This window comes from Microcaecilia unicolor, chromosome 3, assembly GCF_901765095.1.
Source record: "Microcaecilia unicolor chromosome 3, aMicUni1.1, whole genome shotgun sequence".
Lineage (NCBI taxonomy): Eukaryota > Metazoa > Chordata > Amphibia > Gymnophiona > Siphonopidae > Microcaecilia > Microcaecilia unicolor.
The window spans coordinates 42,372,918-42,392,837 of NC_044033.1; the positions used below are offsets into that span (position 1 = coordinate 42,372,918).

At 41.8% G+C, this 19,920-nt stretch overlaps 1 protein-coding gene across 3 annotated transcripts in view; it reads right to left on the reverse strand.

The window, feature by feature from the left end:
* ASB3 (ankyrin repeat and SOCS box containing 3) overlaps window positions 1–19,920 on the reverse strand; it is a 129,273-nt gene that overhangs the window by 73,417 nt on the left and 35,936 nt on the right. For all 3 annotated transcript variants that reach the window (XM_030194619.1, XM_030194620.1, XM_030194621.1), the window contains exons 4-6: window positions 8,273–8,385; window positions 7,102–7,237; window positions 5,547–5,724 (exon numbers count right to left, since the gene is read on the reverse strand). In XM_030194619.1, coding sequence (XP_030050479.1) covers window positions 5,547–5,724; window positions 7,102–7,237; window positions 8,273–8,385 — 427 coding nt within the window. The remainder of the gene's footprint in view (window positions 1–5,546; window positions 5,725–7,101; window positions 7,238–8,272; window positions 8,386–19,920) is intronic.

Consider the following 19,920-nt stretch of genomic DNA (forward strand, 5'->3'; position numbering starts at 1 on the left):
ACAATCTGCCAGATTTATTCCCGAATCGTTGGAAATTTAACCGTCTACCATACAGGAGTCTCTGATATTTTTCATGAATCATCGTGTTCAAGGCCACCAGGGCGGCTGCCATTTTTTCTTGGTTTTCTTTGTTGGGCTTAGCTATGTGCAATCTCTTTGCAGCTCTGTACGCCAATTCCAATCTAACTATGCCTGCCGCTAGGCGTTTGGCACGTGCACTCATGAACACAATTATCTCTCCACGGAGGACTGCTTTTGAGGCTTCCCACAACAAAATTGGCGAAGTACAGGACTGCGCATTTGTGTCTACATAAAATTGCCAACGTGATTTCACATGATCTATGAGTTGTTTATCCTGATAAAGATAAGAGGGGAAGTGCCAGTAGGTATTAATTGTTCCTCTGGCATTTAAGTCCAAATCTATCCCAATTATGGCATGGTCAGAGATCTCTGTAGGTCCTATGAATGCCTTCCCCACTCTGAAAAACCATGAGTGTGTCACTAATATGTAATCAATACGTGACCAAGATTGGTGCACCTTAGACTGGAGAGTATAATCCCGGGTCTCGGGGTGGAGCAGGCGCCATGGGTCTACCAACTGGAGTGATTTACATAATGCGGGGAGACCCCTCCCTCCTCCCAGTGCTGCTATTGCCCTTGGGGAGGACCTGTCCAAAGCTGGGTCCATTACTTGATTAAAATCCCCCGCCCACACCCAAGGAGCGTCTGCGTATTGCATTCCCAATGCAACTAAAGATTGAAAAAATTTGGGGCAATAATTATTTGGGCCATATACTGTGCACAAATAAAACTTGTGTCCCTGGAAATTTAAATGGATCAACACCACCCTTCCTTCTGGATCTTTGTATACTAATTTGGACTGGCAGGGGAGACCTTTCTTCAGTAGTACAATCACACCACTTCTACGATTCCCTGAAGAAGAGTAGTGGCACTCCCCCACCCACTGCTGAGATAATTTCGCATGCTCAATATCCGAGAGTTTTGTCTCTTGTAAACACGCGATATCCGCTCCATGCGCCTTCAGTTGGGATAAGATTTTGTAGCGTTTAACTGGTGAATTAATCCCTGCTATATTCCATGACAATATTCTCAAGTGGCGTCTACCCTTCATCTATATTGGTATGGATCTTTTTTCTCCTGATTCTCCTATCATGAGCAAACCCCGGGAGCCCAGCCTCCCCCAGAGGTATCTGTCCCCGACCTGTGGCCTCCTGCGCTTCCTTCTCCTTTCTTTCCATCTTCTTAATTACTCCCGCTCCACTCATAACTCCTCTCACTCCAAGCATATCCACTACTCCCCCCCCTCCTCCCCCTTATCCCCGCCCTCTCCCCTTCCCTTCTTGCCCCCCCCCCCCTCTCTAGCTCTGGCTTCCACCCCCATCGAGAGCGGGCCACGGGTCACTCCTAATGCTTTGCGGGGACTACCCCCCCTCGCTCCTCAACTACAATATGTGTGTACATTCCTCCTTTAACATTAAACAGATAACAATATTAAACTTGCCATTTACATGTGGGTTTTGGGTCCATACTCTCAGGTCATATCACTCAGTCCATCCTGTGAGCTCACCCAGGTTCGAAACTCCTCCGGGGAGCCAAAGGAATGCCACTTGTTATTATACTGCAGCTTCAGTATGGCTGGGTATTGCACCAGAAAACAGACATTCTTTTTTACCAGCTGCGAGCAGACTCCTGAGTAGGCTCTGCGTTTTAGAGTCAGTGCTGCCGAGTAATCTTGGAATTTCATTCCTCTCTTTTATTTTATTTTCTGCCTGTCAATTCAAAATTCACCCTCTCTCTCACTCTTCGCTTCCTCTTTACTTTTCAACTACCTATAAGATCTTCATTTTCTCTCATCTATTAGCTGTCCCATTCCCCATCTCACTCCTTCCTCAGCCCTCCATTCCCAATACCATATTTCTACTCTCTGTAAAATACTATTCTCTCATTCATTTCCTTGCCACCCCCATCCTCACTTCTCCTACATGGTTCCATTATTTCCAGCATCTTCCTCCCTCCACCCTTCTGCCCTCTCCCCCACGGTCCAGCATTTCTCCCTCTCTTCCATCACTCCCTTCTGGCTCCTGGATCCAACATCTCCCTCTTTCTCCCTTCTCAACCTCCTGTGCATCTCTCTCTGTCATCCTTCTTGTCCAATATCCCTCCCTCTCTCCCATTGTCCAACATCTCTCTCTCCCTCCCTTGTGCTCCAGGTCTATCTCCTCCATGCACCCTCTCTCACCTCTCTCCCTCACCCCTACCCCCCCTCCCCACTGCATCACACCCTTCCACCCCTCCACCCCATGTTCAACAATTCTCCCTTTCTCACCTCTCTACCCCCTCTCCCCATTGTCCACCATATCTTTCTTTCTTCCACTCCCTCTTCTATCCCGGGTCCAACATCTCTCCCTTTCTCCCCTCTACTATCAAGTCCAATATTTCTCCCTCTCTCTCTGCCCCCCCATGCAGCATCTCTCCTTCCCTCTGTCTCCCCTCCTGTGCAGCAACTCTCCCCTCCCTCTCTCATCCCCCATGCAGAAACCCTCCTTCCCCCACGTGCCGCAACTCTCCTTCCCTCTCTCGTCCCCACCCCATGTAGCAACTCTCCTTCCCTCTCGCCCCCACCCCCATGCAGCAACTCTCCTTCCCTCTGTCACCCCCCCCCCCCGTGTAGCAACTCTCCCCTCCCTCTCTCATCCCCCATGCAGAAACCCTCCTTCCCCCCGTGCCGCAACTCTCCTTCCCTCTCTCGTCCCCACCCCCATGCAGCAACTCTCCTTCCCCCTCTCTGCCCCCCCATGTGCAGCAATTCTCCTTCCCTTGCTCACCCCCCATGCAGCAACTACCCCCCCCCCCCCGTGAGGCAACACTCCTTCCTTCTCTCGCCCCCCTCAAAGCAGAAATTCTCCTTCCCTCTCTGCCCCCCCCCCAGTGCAATTCTCCTTCCTTCTCTGCCCCCCCCCCACCCCGTGCAGCATATATTCTTCATTCTTTCCCTCACTTCATCCACCCCACAATTCTCTTTGCTTTAATGGGTCTCTGGCAGCGGCAGCACTTCCTATAGAATGGATTTCTATGTCATGGGTGACATGTTAACGTATTTTAAACTCAATTATTTCAAGAACTTAACCCAGTGGTTCCCAAACCTGGTTCTGGAGGCACCTCAGCTAGTCAGGTTTTCAGGATACCCATAATGAATATTCATGAGAGAGATTTGCATGCACATCTCTTTTATGAATATTCATTGTGGATATCCTGAAAACCTGACTGGCTGGGGTGCCTCCAGTGACTTAACCAACACTAAGCCACACACATACACCTATGGAAACAATTCAGCTGAATTTAAAGACTCCTCACATTGCTATTAAGTACTGTAACATCAGCTCTGGATCAACAGACTTCTCTCAAGGGATGAAACTGGTCATAATTCAAATTCTCTAATGTGAACCATATGATAAAATGTTTAACTTATAAGAATCATATCTCAGTCTGGAAGGTGGATTTTATCCTTAGCCTGCTAGAAAATGACCAACACAGATTCAATAAGCTTCTCCCCCCATCCCCAAACCTCCCACTCCTAAGTAATCCCATGTTTTTCCCATTTTGAGCAGTAAAGAAAAGAACGCCTAATGGTGAAATTGTGTCCCTCTGCACGACTGTTTCAGCGGACCAATTAGCAAAATCACTGCACTGAAATTTAAGTGTATATATGGGGGATTTAATATAACTAAATTTGATTATTGGAAACATTCAGGAGGGTATATTTTCTTTCTGTGCCTTCCCATCAGTATTTGCACCCACTATGTATGTCCAACATGCACTCAAGAAGCGTTGCAATTATTATAATACTATGCATGATAAAACCTCTAACTACCCTATAAAGTGATTTAGCTCTTGTCACAAAAAATGCCTCTCCTATCTTTGCATAGACTTTGTGAGAAAAGGAAACCAATAAAATTGGTCATATTGGTGATAAGGTTGAAGGGTAAAGGAAAGTTACTTATCTGTAATGGTTTTCTCCAAGTAGACAAGCCTTCACATTTAGGTAATAATATCTGAGAGCCTAAGATGGTGTGATTTATTCTAAAGTTCCCAAGTAGCAAGCAGTTTCCAGAGTGGCATACCGCCTATGGCATGGACCCATCAGCTTCCACGTGCAGGTGCTGGCACCTCCACATGGAAGTGGCAATTTCATAAATTCCACATGTAAATGGCACTCCTTCCACATAAAGCTACCCCATTTCACAAACCTAGACGTGTAAGTACCGCAATTATTTAATAAGGCTGCAATTTTCACTTGGTTTATGTTTGTAGGTAGATATGAACTACATGAAGTTAAGAGCAACGACTCCCATAATGCCTTATGTAAAGCTCTGGCCAAAACAAGCACTCTATTAAAACCTATATGTGATTTTGATCAGATGTAAATCCCGATGTGGGAATTTTTTCCCCATACATATATAATCCCTTTGTAAAGATGGGGAATGCAAATGTAGATTTTAGTCCTCCGTCAAGCCATGTCCCTTGAAATCTCTGCATATCTACATGGATGTAGCAGATTTGTAAAATCAGTATTCACAATGTTTAGGCTATCTACATGTTTAAACACTGATATTTCCATGTGGCTGTTTCTAAAATAATGGCCTTCATATTTAGGAAGTCCTTGTAAGTACTAAGTAGACTGTCTTGAGTTGATTTCATAGGCCTGTCTTTGGTAAAACAGTCCTTGTTATGAAATATAAAAATGTTTTCAACATTAAACAACCCAAAATTTAGATTATTGTTCCTCCCATGTTGTCAAAAGGGCACCCTAGTGTTCAAATGGGGCACACAGTTAAGTACTACAGCAAACTATTGACAACATTGCCACGAAATTAAAAAAAACAAAATAAAGAGAGAGAGAGAGAAGTCCTGTAAATGGCACAGGAAATTAAACAAAATGAAATTTTGTTGGCCTGAAATGCTAGGAAAAAATGAAATGTGTTTTAAGTAATATTTGAGTTTTATTCAGTCTGTTCTAGAATTAAACAGTGCAGATCTTACCTACTTTATCTTTCTAGCCCTGTGCTCACACTTTCACCTTTCAAAACGTGTTAAATAATGCTGCTTAGTTGTTGGCTGAACTCTTCGGCTATGTACAGTTAAATGTTCATATCGCTTGTTACTTGTAAACCCTTCTCTCTGTTATTAGCAGTGACCATTTTGCATTTGGGAAAAAGAAAATTAAATAAGGTCCTCATCTATACTGAATTTGTTCTTATGAAACGGCATACACTGCTCTCCAGCTAAAGAGCTTAGGCAGCAAGATTTTGGTCAAGGTCAAAACAGTGGCCATCAAAACTGTAATTACATCTCAGTCTCCTCTCACAATCTCTTGCTAACAATAAAGCAAAAAAAAAAAAGTATAATTCTTAGTACAATTTCTGAGCTAGTATATTTTCTTCTGAAAAGGAAGTCAATTCAGGATTGTTATTTGATTCCATAACTATTGGCTTGCCCATATATTATTTCTAGAGCAGACAACTTACTTGCTTTTGCCCATCTGTGCTGCTGCATGAATAGGTAACTGCCAGGCCTCCTCATTGCAGCATAGATTTGGGTTTGCCCCTTTGGATAACAATAGTTCCACGCACTGGTCATACCCTTCTTGAGAAGCAATAAATAATGGGGTGGCTTTGTCCTTGGCTTGACAATTGATAGTAGCACCTGCCATAAAACAAACATGTCCAAACATGAAAGTGAGATGATCAACATTCTTCATTGCTCTTATAAAGACTATTTTGCCCTTTCAATTCTAGTGCATTTTGTTCTTCTCTCTTCCGTAACATATTAAAATTCTAGTCAGAAAAGGTCCTTGTTATGAGAAATGTTTGCAGTTTTACCTTACTATGGGGCTCATTTTCAAAGCACTTACAAAGTTCCATAGGTTACTATGGAACTTTGTAAGTCTAAGTGCTTTGAAAATACACCTCTATGTGTCACATCAACAAAACTGTTAATGCACCAATGGTAATTCACTTCAACTATTTACAGATTCTTGAAATTGCAGCTCAATTAGTAGCAAATGCAAATATCAGAATCAGTTCTATTCACAAGTCCAGTTTATCAGATGTGAAACAAGATTGCTATGCTGAAATGAACAGAATCTTATGTGAAAGTCAGGCCATCATGATCAGATGTGAATTAGCATGTGCAAATCATGAGCTCTGCAAGTAACTGGGAAGAAAATCGGGCAAAAGAACAAGTCTGAAACTCAGTGATTCAGTGTTATAAAATGCAGACCACTGGGATGCCATCATTTTTAGTCACAAAATGTGTAAGGATGGGATTTATAGTACAAATAGATTACTAAAAAGTGATATCTTTTGTAGACTACTAGTAAATGGGAACACAGCTAAATGATAGAGGCATAAAAATGTAATATGGATTGCACTGCGTAATCCGCCTGAAAGACTTGGTGTAGGCACAATATAAGTGAATGGTAATGTAATATAATATAACGTAATTGGCTCTGATTGAGGACAACAACATTAAAGCCTCCTTTAGTGGAACACATGGTCCTATATAGCAAGTACAGTAATCTTTACAATTATTTAATAATCAATGAAAATGTAAAATACCTTGTAGGAGTGGAAAGTTGTCTAAGTTCCATCCAAAAGAGGACAATTCCATCTATCAATATGCCAATAATCTTGCCTCAGTGACAGATCATTAAGATTATGTGCTAAATTAGCAAGCTATACATTACATAGTGACAAGTAATAAATACTTAGGGCCCCATCTTCTAAGCTGCTCTAGAGGCGCGTTAGCATTTTTAGCGTGCACACTAACCGTGTAGATACCCATAATATTCCTGTGGGTGTCTACACGGTTAGCACACGCTATAAAAACACAAGTGCACCTTAGTAAATAGATCCCTTAATAAATGAAATCATAATTCAGTTAGTCACTATCTTCATTCACAACTATACAAAACTATTAACTTTATAGCTTGCAACACAAACTCCTGTGCATACAAGCAACTTCAGAAGTTAAATCTAGATGCAAGCAAAGGAACAAAGCCCAATGGAAGGAAAAACTTACCTTCCGATGCAAGTATTCTTAAACTCCCCACTCGTCCATACTGAGCAGCAATAAACAAGGGTGTGATTCCAAAGTCATCCTGGCATTCCTTATCCGCTTCATTCTCTAGTAGTAATTTCATTATCTCGGTGTATTCCTGGAATACAAATTTTCTCGGTGTGTCAAAACCTTGTGCAGCAAGTGGCCAAACCCTACTTCATCTCATCCAAACCAGTAGAGAAGAAATGTAAATCTAAGCGTAAATTATAACCTCCACATTCAGTCAAATCGATAAAAAGAGAAATAACTTAGAAATCATAATTGCCATTTAATGATTTTCTATTCTAACTCAAATATAGTATAACAAAGAGAGGGAACCAAGTACAAAAAGACCAAACAAAAAGAAAGAGCACAAAGGGCCTTTAAAAACGGGAAGGAACACAGTTTTTTCATTAAAATAATCCTTTAATGGTGAACTTTGATTGAAGAGAGACCCAACACGGGCTGTGTTTCGGTGCTGCCGCACCTGCGTCAGGGGTCACACCAATGACAAAGGAGGCTTCAATAGACAAATTCTTTCCGAAATTTTGTATAATATATTCCTCCTCCAAATAAATTGGCGGAACTCGCACAACAACAGCTGGAGGAGGAACATATTATACAAAATTTCGGAAAGAATTTGTCTATTGAAGCCTCCTTTGTCATTGGTGTGACCCCTGACGCAGGTGCGGCAGCACCGAAACACGGCCCGTGTCGGGTCTCTCTTCAATCACCATTAAAGGATTATTTTAATGAAAAAACTGTGTTCCTTCCCGTTTTTAAAGGCCCTTTGTGCTCTTTTTGTCTATTCTAACTCAAAAACATGCATAAATATGAATGTTAAAGTTTGCATATTAAATTAACTGTTGCTTATACTAAAATATGCATATTACAAAATATAGCACATTTGTTCCTTTTTTAGTATCACCACCACCTTTAATCCTTAAATAATCACTGCATCTCACCTCCCTCTATATCTTCTGTAGCATACTTTTCCAAATCTCAAATGATCATTAGCATTTAGACTGCCTTTTCTGTACTAGTTGAACCCCCATAAATCACAGAAGCGGAAGAGGCAAACTGTACAGACTGCCATTTTAAAGGGTAACATGCACAATTTACATGAAAATGAAATAATGAATTTATAGGCTACCTTAAAAGAAGCCTGGTGCAAAGCAGTCCATCCAGACCAAGAATGGAATCCGTTAACATTTGCTCCATGGCTGAGTAACAGCTTTACAACATCTACATGTCCATTTTCAACAGCTAGGAAAGGAGAAGAAAAACAGATTTTAAAAGAGTGGTTGTTTAAAAAAAAAAGGGGGCATGTTAGGTGAATTGGCAGTCTCAGTTTTTATGCCATTGCAGTTCTGCTGCAGGCCTGGAATAATCAAGGCACAGTCTCATTAGGTGAGAAAGGAAATCACTGTGAAGGGGACTGCAACTCCCCCTAAGCATTTCAGTGACACCATACAGAATAAGCTCAACTTTGAATAATGACTATCTCCACTGGTGAGACTGTGAATAGCTGGTATAATCATATACTTTCTTTCCTGTTTTGTTTTAAGCAGTCAGTGGTGTTTTTCCTCACCTATCCAAACCTTGGATCAGGGTTCATGCTTTTTGATGTCAAGTTAATAGATGCACAAGATTTCAGCGTAAGAAATTAATTCTGTCACTGGCTACCTAGTAAGACTATTTATAGAATACCAACCGCAGTGGGTTGTTTTTTTGTTTTTTTTAATAAACCAACCGAATGAGTGGCCTAGTGGTTAGGGTGGTGGACTTTGGTCCTGGGGAACTGAGGAACTGAGTTTGATTCCCGGCATAGGCAGCTCCTTGTGACTCTGGGCAAGTCACTTAACCCTCTATTGCCTGCCACATTGAGCCTGCCATGAGTGGGAAAGCGGGGGATACAAATGTAACAAAAAAAAAATTTACATTTCTCTACATGAAATTAACAGGATGCCTACCAGTGACTTGTGCAAAAGGTTAATCTGTTATGGATGCTAAACACATTGGCATTACAAAGGGAGTTCGCACCAAAGGAGAGGACGCTGCTCAGCAGTTAGAGCAGTGGGCTTAGATCCCAGGAAGCTAGGACTCAAACTTCAAGAATGCCACCAGCATTCCTTGTGATCTTGGATATGTCACTATTTTCCACTGCCTCAGGTACCCGCTTGTAAGCTCTTCATGGCAAGGACACATTGCAGCTAAATGCTTATCACCATCTTCTAGTGCTGCACATGTCTAGTAGTGCTATAAAAATAGATCTCCTTCCATTAGAAAGAAAAGCAGACCCTCAACAGAGCATTTTTACAGTCTCAATTAAAAAAACATATATATTCTTCTTTATGAACCATGAACATGTATGACATTGATTAGTCCTGCTAATCTGTCCTAACTCATTATGGAATGATATGACAATAGTGCATCCCCAGTTATTAGCATTATACAAAGAAGCTGTCACCAAGTAAAGGGTCATGGATTTGATATACTGCCTTTCTGCGGTACAACCAAAAAAGTACAACTAAAGCAGTTTACATTATAAGCAGATACTTTTTCTGTCCCTAGTGGGTTCACAAAGAATTAAATTTACAAAGAATGTGGCTGTAAAGAATTGCCCCCCACACACAGTACTGGTAGTACAAAACTGCAAGAAAAATAAGGTAGCATTGGTAAAATTCTCCACTTTAACCAGAATAACTTTTTGACATGTCTTCAGGCATCATAGGTAGGGCTTCCTCCTCTGCAACCATTCTCAGCAATGCAGCGGTCAAGAAACACAAATCATAGGTCCTTAATATGCACCAAAACAAGTACAATTTTGAGACATCTAAGAGATGGTGTGGAAAAATATTGCTCACAAAAATATGAGATCAAATCACTAAATTATATCCAATTTTGGGGTTTCATAATTATCTATACTCTACTTCCCAGGTTCAAAATAACATACTAATAATTTAAAAATTATGTGAATAAAGTGCTCCAAAAAACAGCATGCCCACAAATCAAACACATGGTCACTGTTGTCTATCATCGAACTCGAACTGATTCCAAAATCCAAACAGTTCAAAATGAAAGCAGCAAGTGTCATTTATCTTTATTACTCTGATGACCTCATGATAATATCCATATGCAATATCCAATCATTATTTCTACAGTCACTGCCGCTCTTCTTTTCCAACTTGCGAATGATAGAGACAGCGTTACAGACTTCTAGCTTTGCATGCCTCAACTTGGATCTAGGTTTCAATGAACACAGCTTCCTCAGGAGGTACTGGTGAGAACAGGGTGCTCCCGCTTGTAAACTCCAGTCACAAGGTAATTATAGGAGGATTATGATGCACAAGAGAGCTGCTCCAGAGAATGGTTAGACTCAGCAGGGCAGTACTGACAGACAGGAATAATACAAAATCAGCAGACAGGAACATGGTCAGAAAACAGATAGAGGTCAGGGCAGATAGAGGATCAGAACCAAAAGGCAAGCCAAGGTCAGCAACAGAATAACCAAAAAAAAGGATACCTAGGAACTAGCACAAGAGACTTATCCAAGGGCAAGGCAAAGTGGGGGGGGGGGGGGGGGGGGTTCCCAGATTAAAATATGTATGAGGACCAATTGAGCAAAAGTGCATTATCAAATACCCAATCAGAGAAGGCTGCATCATCAAGGCATGGTAAATGACAGAAGCCAAAGCTTCACAGCATGACTATGATCAAACAGGACATCACACAACCTTCATCCATTCCGACCCTCCACTTATACCTCATACGATCACTATACAACTTTGTATTTGTAATCCACCGACTGGGCAAACGCCTTTGACAGTACTATGTAAGCCACATTGAGCCTGCAAATAGGTGGGAAAATGTGGGGTACAAATGCAACAAATAAATATATAAAGCTCACTTCCTTTGTAAGAAGGTAATCCTCCAGGTGCTAGCACGTGACAATATCCCACCCTACTGGGGTGCGGACCCATGGCACTGCCAGAGAAGGCAGGAAGTGTTGACATCAGAGATAGCCAGTCAAGATCTTTCCTTAAATAGTATACTTTTCCTCTTCAGTACTGGAAATCCACAATTTTCAGAATTACATATTCTAGTTTCCCAACCACAACAACAGAGCCCACAGATCTGAGCAAAGGCTTGAGCAGAGTTAAATGTGAAATATTTGGAATATGTTGCAAGCAAAGTAACAAGTCATATATAAACAGCCTCCAAAATTCCTGCAGTGTGTCAATATTCCTAGGTCCAAGCTTGGCATAGAATCTCTTTAACCCAACATTTTTAGAGAACAACCATACTTTATCCCCTACTTTTTATTTGGGAACTTCAAGGTGGTGTCTATCAGCTAACTGCTCCTTTTGTTGCTGAAAGGACAGACTGAACAACCTGCCAAATTCCCTTCATGCGATAGAAACATAGTCATGACCACAGATAAGGGCCAAATGGCCCATCCAGTCTGCCCTTCCTCAGTAACCACTAGCTCCTCCTTTTCCCTAAGGGATTCCACATGCCTGACCAACGATTTCTTAAAATTTCAACACAGTCCTCATCTCCACAACCTCCACCACCCTTTCCGTGAAATAGTATTTTCTCAGATACCTCCTAAGCCTATTTCCTCTTAGCTTCATCCTATGCCTTCTCAATCCAGAGTTGACAAAGGCTCACCTCCTGTACATTAACGCCACTGAGGTGTTTAAACATCTCTTATCATATCCCCTCTCCTGCCTCTCTTCCAGCATATACATGGTGAGGTTCATAAACCTGTCCCTATATGTTTTATGAGACCACTTACCAATTTGGTAGCCGACCTCTGGACCAACTTCATCCTGTTTATATCTTTCCTTAGGTGTACATAAGTACCGCCATACTAGGAAAAGACCAAGGGTCCATCAAGCCTAGCATCCTGTCTCTGACAGCGGCCAATCCAGGCTTCAAGAACCCGGCAACCCCCCCCCCCCCCCCCCCCACACACACACACACAAAATTAATAATGTTCAATGAACTTTTCCCTCAGGAATCTATCCAAACCCCCTTTAAATTCCGTAAGGCTAGCTGCTGTCACTACATTCTCCAGCTGCTGTCACTACATTCTCCAGCAAAGAGTTCCAGAGTCTACCTACACGCTGAGTAAAGAAAAACTTTCTCCTGTTTGTTTTAAATCTACCATATTCTAGCTTCATCTTGTGTGCCCTGGTTTTGTTGTTGTTTGAAAGTGTAAACAAACGCTTCACATCTGTCCGCTCTACTCCGCTCATTATCTTGTAGACTTCTATCATATCACCCCCTCAGCTGCCTTTTCTTCAAGCTGAAGAGCCCTAACCTTCTCAGCCTTTCCTCATAGGGAAGTCGTTCTATTCCCTTTATCATTTTCGTCGCCTTCTCTGCACCTTTTCTAATTCCTTTATATCTTTTTTGAGATGCAGCGACCAGAATTGGACACAATACTCGAGATGCGGTCGCACCATGGAGCGATACAACGGCATTATTTATTTATTTATTGCATTTGTATCCCACATTATCCCACCTCTTTGCAGGCTCAATGTGGCTTACAATTCATCATGGATACTGGAAATAGAAGTGAATATACATTTGGTTTACAGAGGGTTTTGTGTTACATGGTGGTGAAATACATGAAGGTGTTAAAGCAGAAAGACATTATAAGCCAGTCTGGAAGTTTTAAAGATTATACAGTTACACATGTTGATCTTTGTGATATATCTTGTCGAAGAGAGAGGTTTTCAATAGTTTGCGGAAATTATAACATCCTCGTGTTTGTTTTCCATCTCAGAAACGACCATTTGGTCGTCGAAGGAGCCAGTATTCGTAGTGCACTGGTCCCCCTCATATGCCAGGACACCAACCGGGCACCCAAGGGGGCACTGCAGTGGACTTCACAAATTGCTCCCAGGTGCATAGCTCTCTTACCTTGGGTGCTGAGCCCCCCAAAAACCCACTCCCCACAACTGTACACCACTACCATAGCCCTAAGGGGTGAAGGGACTCACCTACATGTGGGTACAGTGGGTTTGTGGTGGGTTTTGAAGACCTCACATTTACCACCACAAGTGTAACAGGTAGGGGGGGATGGGCCTGGGTCCACCTGCCTGAAGTGCACTGCACCCATTAAAACTGCTCCAGGGACCTGCATACTGCTGTCATGGAGCTGGGTATAACATTTGAGGCTGGCAAAAAAAAAATTTGTTTTTTTTAGGATAGGAAGGGGTTGATGACCACTGGGGGAGTAAGGGGAGGTCATCTCCGATTCCCTCCGGTGGTCATCTGGTCAGTTCAAGCACCTTTTTGAGGCTTGGTCACAAGAAAAAAATGGACCAAGTAAAGTCGGCCAAGTGCTCGTCAGGGACGCCCTTCTTTTTTCCATTATCGGCCGAGGACGCCCATGTGTTAGGCACGTCCCTGTCCCGTCTTCGCTAATCTGCCGACACGCCCCCGTGAACTTTGGTCGTCCCGATGACGGAAAGCAGTTGAGGACTCCCAAAATCAGCTTTCAATTATGCCGATTTGGGAGCCCCTGAGAGAACGACGCCCATCTCCCGATTTGTGTCGGAAGATGGGCGCCCTTCTCTTTTGAAAATAAACCTGAGTCTCTCTTATCCAGATGTTCCGAATGAAGTTTCTTCCTTCAAATTTGTGCTGGTCATGCCGGAACCAGATAGGCACTCTGGATCATCTACTACCCTTATACACAGCAATTTTGGATCTCAGTTTGGGATAAAATCCAACAAGTGTTGGGCATTTCAGTTTCCCTGTCCTATGCCAACACCTTTTTATGGTCTTCTGCTCTACTCTAGTCTTTAGAGGAAGGCAAACTTATGCTACTGCCATACAAGATGTACTCAGTAATTGGAAGTCTTTGAGCAATCTGAATGTTCCTATGTGGTGGGCCTCCTTGTCATTAATATACAAACATGAGATTATCCTCACTGAGAAATGTATCCATCAGAGGCTTAAGGAAATATGGTCCCCTCTAATGGACTATATTCACATGTCCTCATCTCTGGTAACCAGTTTATGATCTGTCTGCACTTTGTGGTTTTTCTTTTGTCTCTTTTGTGTAGTTGCAATTTTGTTCATTTGTCACTTTTTCAAGGATCATCCTTCCCTGCATATTTTTCTCATAAGTGTTAATGCTCTTCACTTACCTTACTATTTGAGTTGCTACACACATTCTTGCCATCTGTCTATATTTGACTTTAATGTCTCATTTACATATACATTTTCTGTAATGTTAATGATCTTATAAAATCCAAATAAAATTTTTGAACTTAAAAAAAAAAACCTAGCCTTTCTGGTGAAATTCTGGCCTCAGTCAGTGTGATTGATAATTGAAAGTGGAATAGAACTTTATATTTGAAAGAAAAGATTTGTTTTATTCTCTCCTAATGAGGTCATATTTGTTTTGAGACCCATAAGAACTGAAGACTACTGGAGTTTTAACAATTGATTTTGGAAGGGTTTTTTTTATGTCTGTGAAGACAATTGACACTAGAAAATCATGCCACCTAAGACACATAAAATAAGGGGTGGACGGAAGGTTTCCCTTCCAGATAAATTGTACTCCATGGGTAGATCTTGATAAATATCTAAGGTACAGCAAGCAGCAAATCTGGGAAATAAGTGTGACAGATTCCCATAGAAAGATCTAAATCTGGGGTGGGTGAGATTTATACCCAGAAGGCCACAGTGCTAACCCTAGAAAGCTGTAACAGTATGTAATGTTGGAACTGGAAAGGCACAGAGCTCCATACAGAACATGTGATAAGTAAAAATTTAACTAAACATGATGGAAACAAACTGCTAAAGTAATTAGTCTGAAAATATTTGAAAGTCACTTAACCCTCCATTGCCCCAGGTACAAATAATTACCTGTATATGTAAGCCGCATTGAGCCCGCCTGAGTGGGAAAGCGCGGGGTTCAAATGTAACAAAAATAAAATAAAAATTAAAAAAATACAATATTTAAACTTGTCAAAATTCTGGTTAATGATATTTTTTGGATATACTTCCCATGGTCTCATAAAGTCACATAAAATTCAATGGCTATACAATACTCTGTACTGTCATACTACACAGATCCCACATACCTCGTTACTATGATATACTTTTGAACAGCATTTCATCTACACAACCTTTTAAGGTGATTAGGATGAAATGCTATTTTGTCGAAGTGCTTTGTACAAAAAGGACTTTTTCCCCCCATACTGTGCCTATGAAAAAAACCCACAAGTTTTCCCCAAATATGTCCTATGTCATATGCTTCTCTAAGTACATTCAGCTCCTGTGTCCCTAGTTTACAAGTCAAACTAGCTTTTCTTACAATCATCCATCTGCAGCATTAACCCAGCTCACGAAATCAGGCTGTTTCCTATCTGCTTCATACATCATTACTAAGAATCGCTAGCAGGAATCACTTCAGAACCAGAATTTGTTTTTAGGTTATCAGGCTGTCAGTAATGATATATGAAGCTGCTAAAAGACAGTTTGTTTCTCAGAAGAGAGAGACTGACCTTAAAGAACGGTGCAGGGAGGAAAAAAATAGTTGCTTTTGACTTAAAAATAAGATATGCATCTTGGCGAAAACGAAAACAAAACCTTGACAGAAAGCTCTTATTTAAATAAGGAAATGAGTTGTCATTGCACTACTTTATTATTTAAAGAAAGCAAAAGAGTTTGTGAGATAGCTTTTAACGTAACAAAGAACTCTGGAGAGATTTAAAAGATTACAGTGAAAAATGAATGTTGGTCCAATAAAACATAATCATACAGTATTTCGGCTTTCACAAAATGTGAGATCAATTAAGTCAAATCTATTTACTGCACTGTGCAGTGAAGAGCAAAACAAGTAAGTGATATACTGTAAAGTTATTCCCCAGACTGAACATACAAAAGCTTTGTGAAAATCTATCACGTTGGAACAATTCAAGTTATGATGTTTCATTAGAACAATGCTGTAAGAGCGGGGGGTGGGGTGGAATCTGACCCAATTTAAAGACCCAACACCTTATTACTAACAAAATAATCCAGAATCCTACTATATATAAAAACAATTGTTTTTATCCATGTGTTCACAGCAATGGGGCAGAGTGTGTACGTGCGGATTCTACTTAGCACATTGCACTATGTGGTGGGCTAGTTAGCAGGGTGGTGGGGCAGTTGTAGGAAGAAAATTTGGGGTGTGGGACAGAGAGAGATGCAACATTAATAGGGGTAGTTTGTAGGATAGTGGTAAAGTTGCAGGGAGCAGTCTGTGGGGTTCTGGCCGAGTTTCTTGGGGTAATTGTTGGGGACGGGCAATTGCATAGGATAGTTTTTAAAGGTTGGGGCAATTACATGCAGAAGGGTATTTTTGGAGCAGGGCAGTTTGCAGAGCAATAGGGCATTTGAGAGGGGTAATTCTCAGGGACTGGAGCAGTTTGAGATGGGTTAGGGAAGTTGTAAGGAGGTAATGTAGGGGGCAGGGCAGTTACAATGGTAGTTTTTGAGGTGGTAGTAGTAAGCTCTCTTGAGCAGGGACTGTCCTTCCCCATGTTTTAACTTGTACAGCGCTGCGTAACCCTTGTAACGCTATAGAAATGCTAAGTAGTAGTAGTAGTTTGTGGAATGTTAGGGCAGTTGTGAGGGTTCTTTTGGGGGGCTATAGGCAGTTTGATGGGGGCCAAGACAGTTATGATGTGTTAGTTTTGGAAGGTGGAGCAGTTGTGGAGTGTTAGTTTTCAGGGGTATTAGTTTTTAAGGATAGGGCACTTGTAGACGGTGACTTTAGGGGGTTGGGAAGGTACAGAACAGATAGGCAGTTTGACAGGATGAATTCCTTAACTGCTATATTTTACTGTATGTAATTATTTATCTATGCTACAAAAGATGGAACTCTTTCTCCTATAGAAATGGATTAGACCAATTCTTTTCTTTTGGGGGTGGGGATGCTTATTTCTCTGGAACCCCCAAGTCCAATCTGGACCATTTTCAAATTTGTTTATGTTTTTTTTACTAGTTGTTCTCTTTTGCCAAGTTTCAGCACAGTTCATTACATTTTTGGAAGTGTCTTAAAGGTAGATGACCGCCTGTATTGCCAGTCATTGTTCTCTTAAAGAAGCAGTTTAATTTCACCAGTTTTCAGTAAGTTGAAATGTTCCCCTAGTCTAAAATACAGTACTACATAACATCAGAAGAAAAACAATTTTACTACATTACTTTCACTAGTTTCAGGGTTTCATTTAGACAGCTGCCCTTTAATCCCTGATGCATGTATATCATTTTGTGACAAGTTCAGCTGAGGCTTAAAATGCTGCCAGAGAAGGAACAAACCTTCACCTGAGGCACACAATACCTGACATTAATGATCACTACCACTTTTCAAGCGAGGTCCAAGTTGCCAAAGAAAATCAAAGTGACAGCCAGAAACTGGCACCAGATAGAGGCTGGTGCCTGGGCAAGAGAAGGGTCCCCTCCAATGACGCAGCTGGCCCAACTACTCAGGAACTTTCTTTTTGTTTTAGTTACACGAGTCCTTTAAAATCTGCTCCCCTACAGACACTCTTTTCTCCTTTCAGCCCATCCTCACCCAACCCTCTTCTGTCTCAAACTGTCTCTCCTTGCATGCTATTCCCACAATACTTCTCTCCCAACCCCATCAACAGAGCTGTCAACTTACCAAGCTCCAGGACAATGACCTATTGGCCAGTTCTGTTCTTTTAAAATTACATCCCAAAGTAGTGTGGTACTTGTAATCCTTGATTCTACCTGTTGAAATCAGCACTTTCAGATCTCATAATGTATCAAGATATGAATTTCTGACAACTCTAACTGACCTAAAATCTCCCATCTGGAGCTAAGCAGCTTGGCAGTTCTGCATCCCAACCAGTCTGAAATCCTAACCACCTCTCCCACTAGTCAGCCTCCACCACTATATCCATGTCTAGGCCCATGTCCCCTGTCCCCATTCCTAAAAGTAAGGGGTGGGAAACCTTTATTCACAGAGAGCCACCTGAATGTCAATACTATTCCTAGCAGTCCGCAATATTACATAATATCAGAAGCGGAAAAACAGGCCAACTGAATTTCGGTTTCAGCAATGTTGCTGCTCAGTCCTCAGAGTTTGAACCGCATGGCACCCAAACTCCCACAATGATCTTATAGACTCATGAGAATACAGCACCACAGGGCTCAAACTCCCAGAGAACTCAGTGGCACAGTAGAAAACAGAAAAACTTTCCTGAAGGTGGTACTGGCAGCAAGTCCCTTGAGGTAATGGGAGGTGAGTTGGAAATGATACTTGAGGTCAGTAGAGACAACTACTGTCTCCCAGGACTTACAACATAAAACACTTCCCTAATTCATACAGAAAATAACATTTAAAAGCCATTTTGCCTGAAGGCTGTGTGTAAACGAAGCTCTTTTTAAGATCTCTCCAACAAGGCAAGCAAGTTTCAGATACCCCATCAAGACAGTGAATCTGAGCTAAGAGAAAGCCTGTGGAGCAATGGCATGACATGCAGGATAGTCTGGAACAGGGCCTCCACCAGCCCTTAAGACCCACAAAGGTTCAATGACAGCTGGAGGTGCTGAAGAGTTCTTGTAGTCTTATCTGCATATTCCTCCCAGCATTCTCTGGGGTAACTACCAGGTCCACCACGAACCACACAGGGCCTCTGCTCCTGCTGCCCAGTTCCTACCAGCTGGCTCACACTGAAACATTCTCTTTCTGCAGGTTTTTATTTTCCTTTCTCCTATTCCCAACGGCTCCAGTACACTTTCTCCTCTTGATACTGACTTTTTTCAATCTCTTTCCACATCTTAAACTACTGCATACCTCAAGACCACATTGCCCACTTTCTGCTTTATCACCTCACCATCCCTTTTGCCTTCTACCTTCTTCTCAGCTTCTCATTTTCTATCTTTCAAGTCAACCATCTCCATTCTGTCTGACGGCATCTCATTTTCATCACTGTTGTCATACCTCTCCTATTCTTCTCTATATTCTCTTGCACCTTCTCCTGCTCTCTGCTGGAGATATCAATCCTAAACTTGGTCCTCCAAATCAACTCTCACCCTACCCATGCAGGTCACACCATGATGTCGTCAATTTTATTTCTGTTCCTCTTTCCCCTTATCTATCTTTTTAATATGCCCTGTGGAATTTCTGCTCTGTCTCCAACAAACTTGCCTACATCCATGACCTCTTTCCCTCTCTCATACTCTCTCCATCTGTTTGCTCTCAGACTTGACTTCACCCTGAAGACACTGCTTCAGTTGCTGCTCTGTGCCATTGAGGTTACCTTTTCTTCCATACACTTCGCCCAGGTAGCCACAGAGGTGGCATCAGGCTGCTACTCTCATCTTCTTGTATATTTCAACCTCTTCTTCCACTTCAGTCGCATTGCTTTTCTTCCTTTGGAGTCCACTCCACCTGTTTATTCACTCCACTCCCTCCCTGATTAGTAGTCATTAGGATCCCTTAGGAAAAGAAAGATTTAGTGGTTGCAGAGGATGGGCAGACTGGATGGGCAATTTGGCCTTTATCTGCTGTCATGTTTCTATAACCCCCTAAGTCCCTTTCTTCTTTTCTCAGACTTTGACTTCCGGCTTTCCTTCTTTCTCAAACCATCTCCTTCCCTCATTCTTGGGGATTTTAACATTTATGCTAAGGACCCCTCTGCCTCTTGTGTCTCTAAGTTACTCATTTTAACATCCTCATTCAATCTTCAGCTGTGCTCCAGTACCCCTACTCACCAAAGTGGCCACTCTAATTTCTCCACCTCAGTTCTTCCCCTCTCT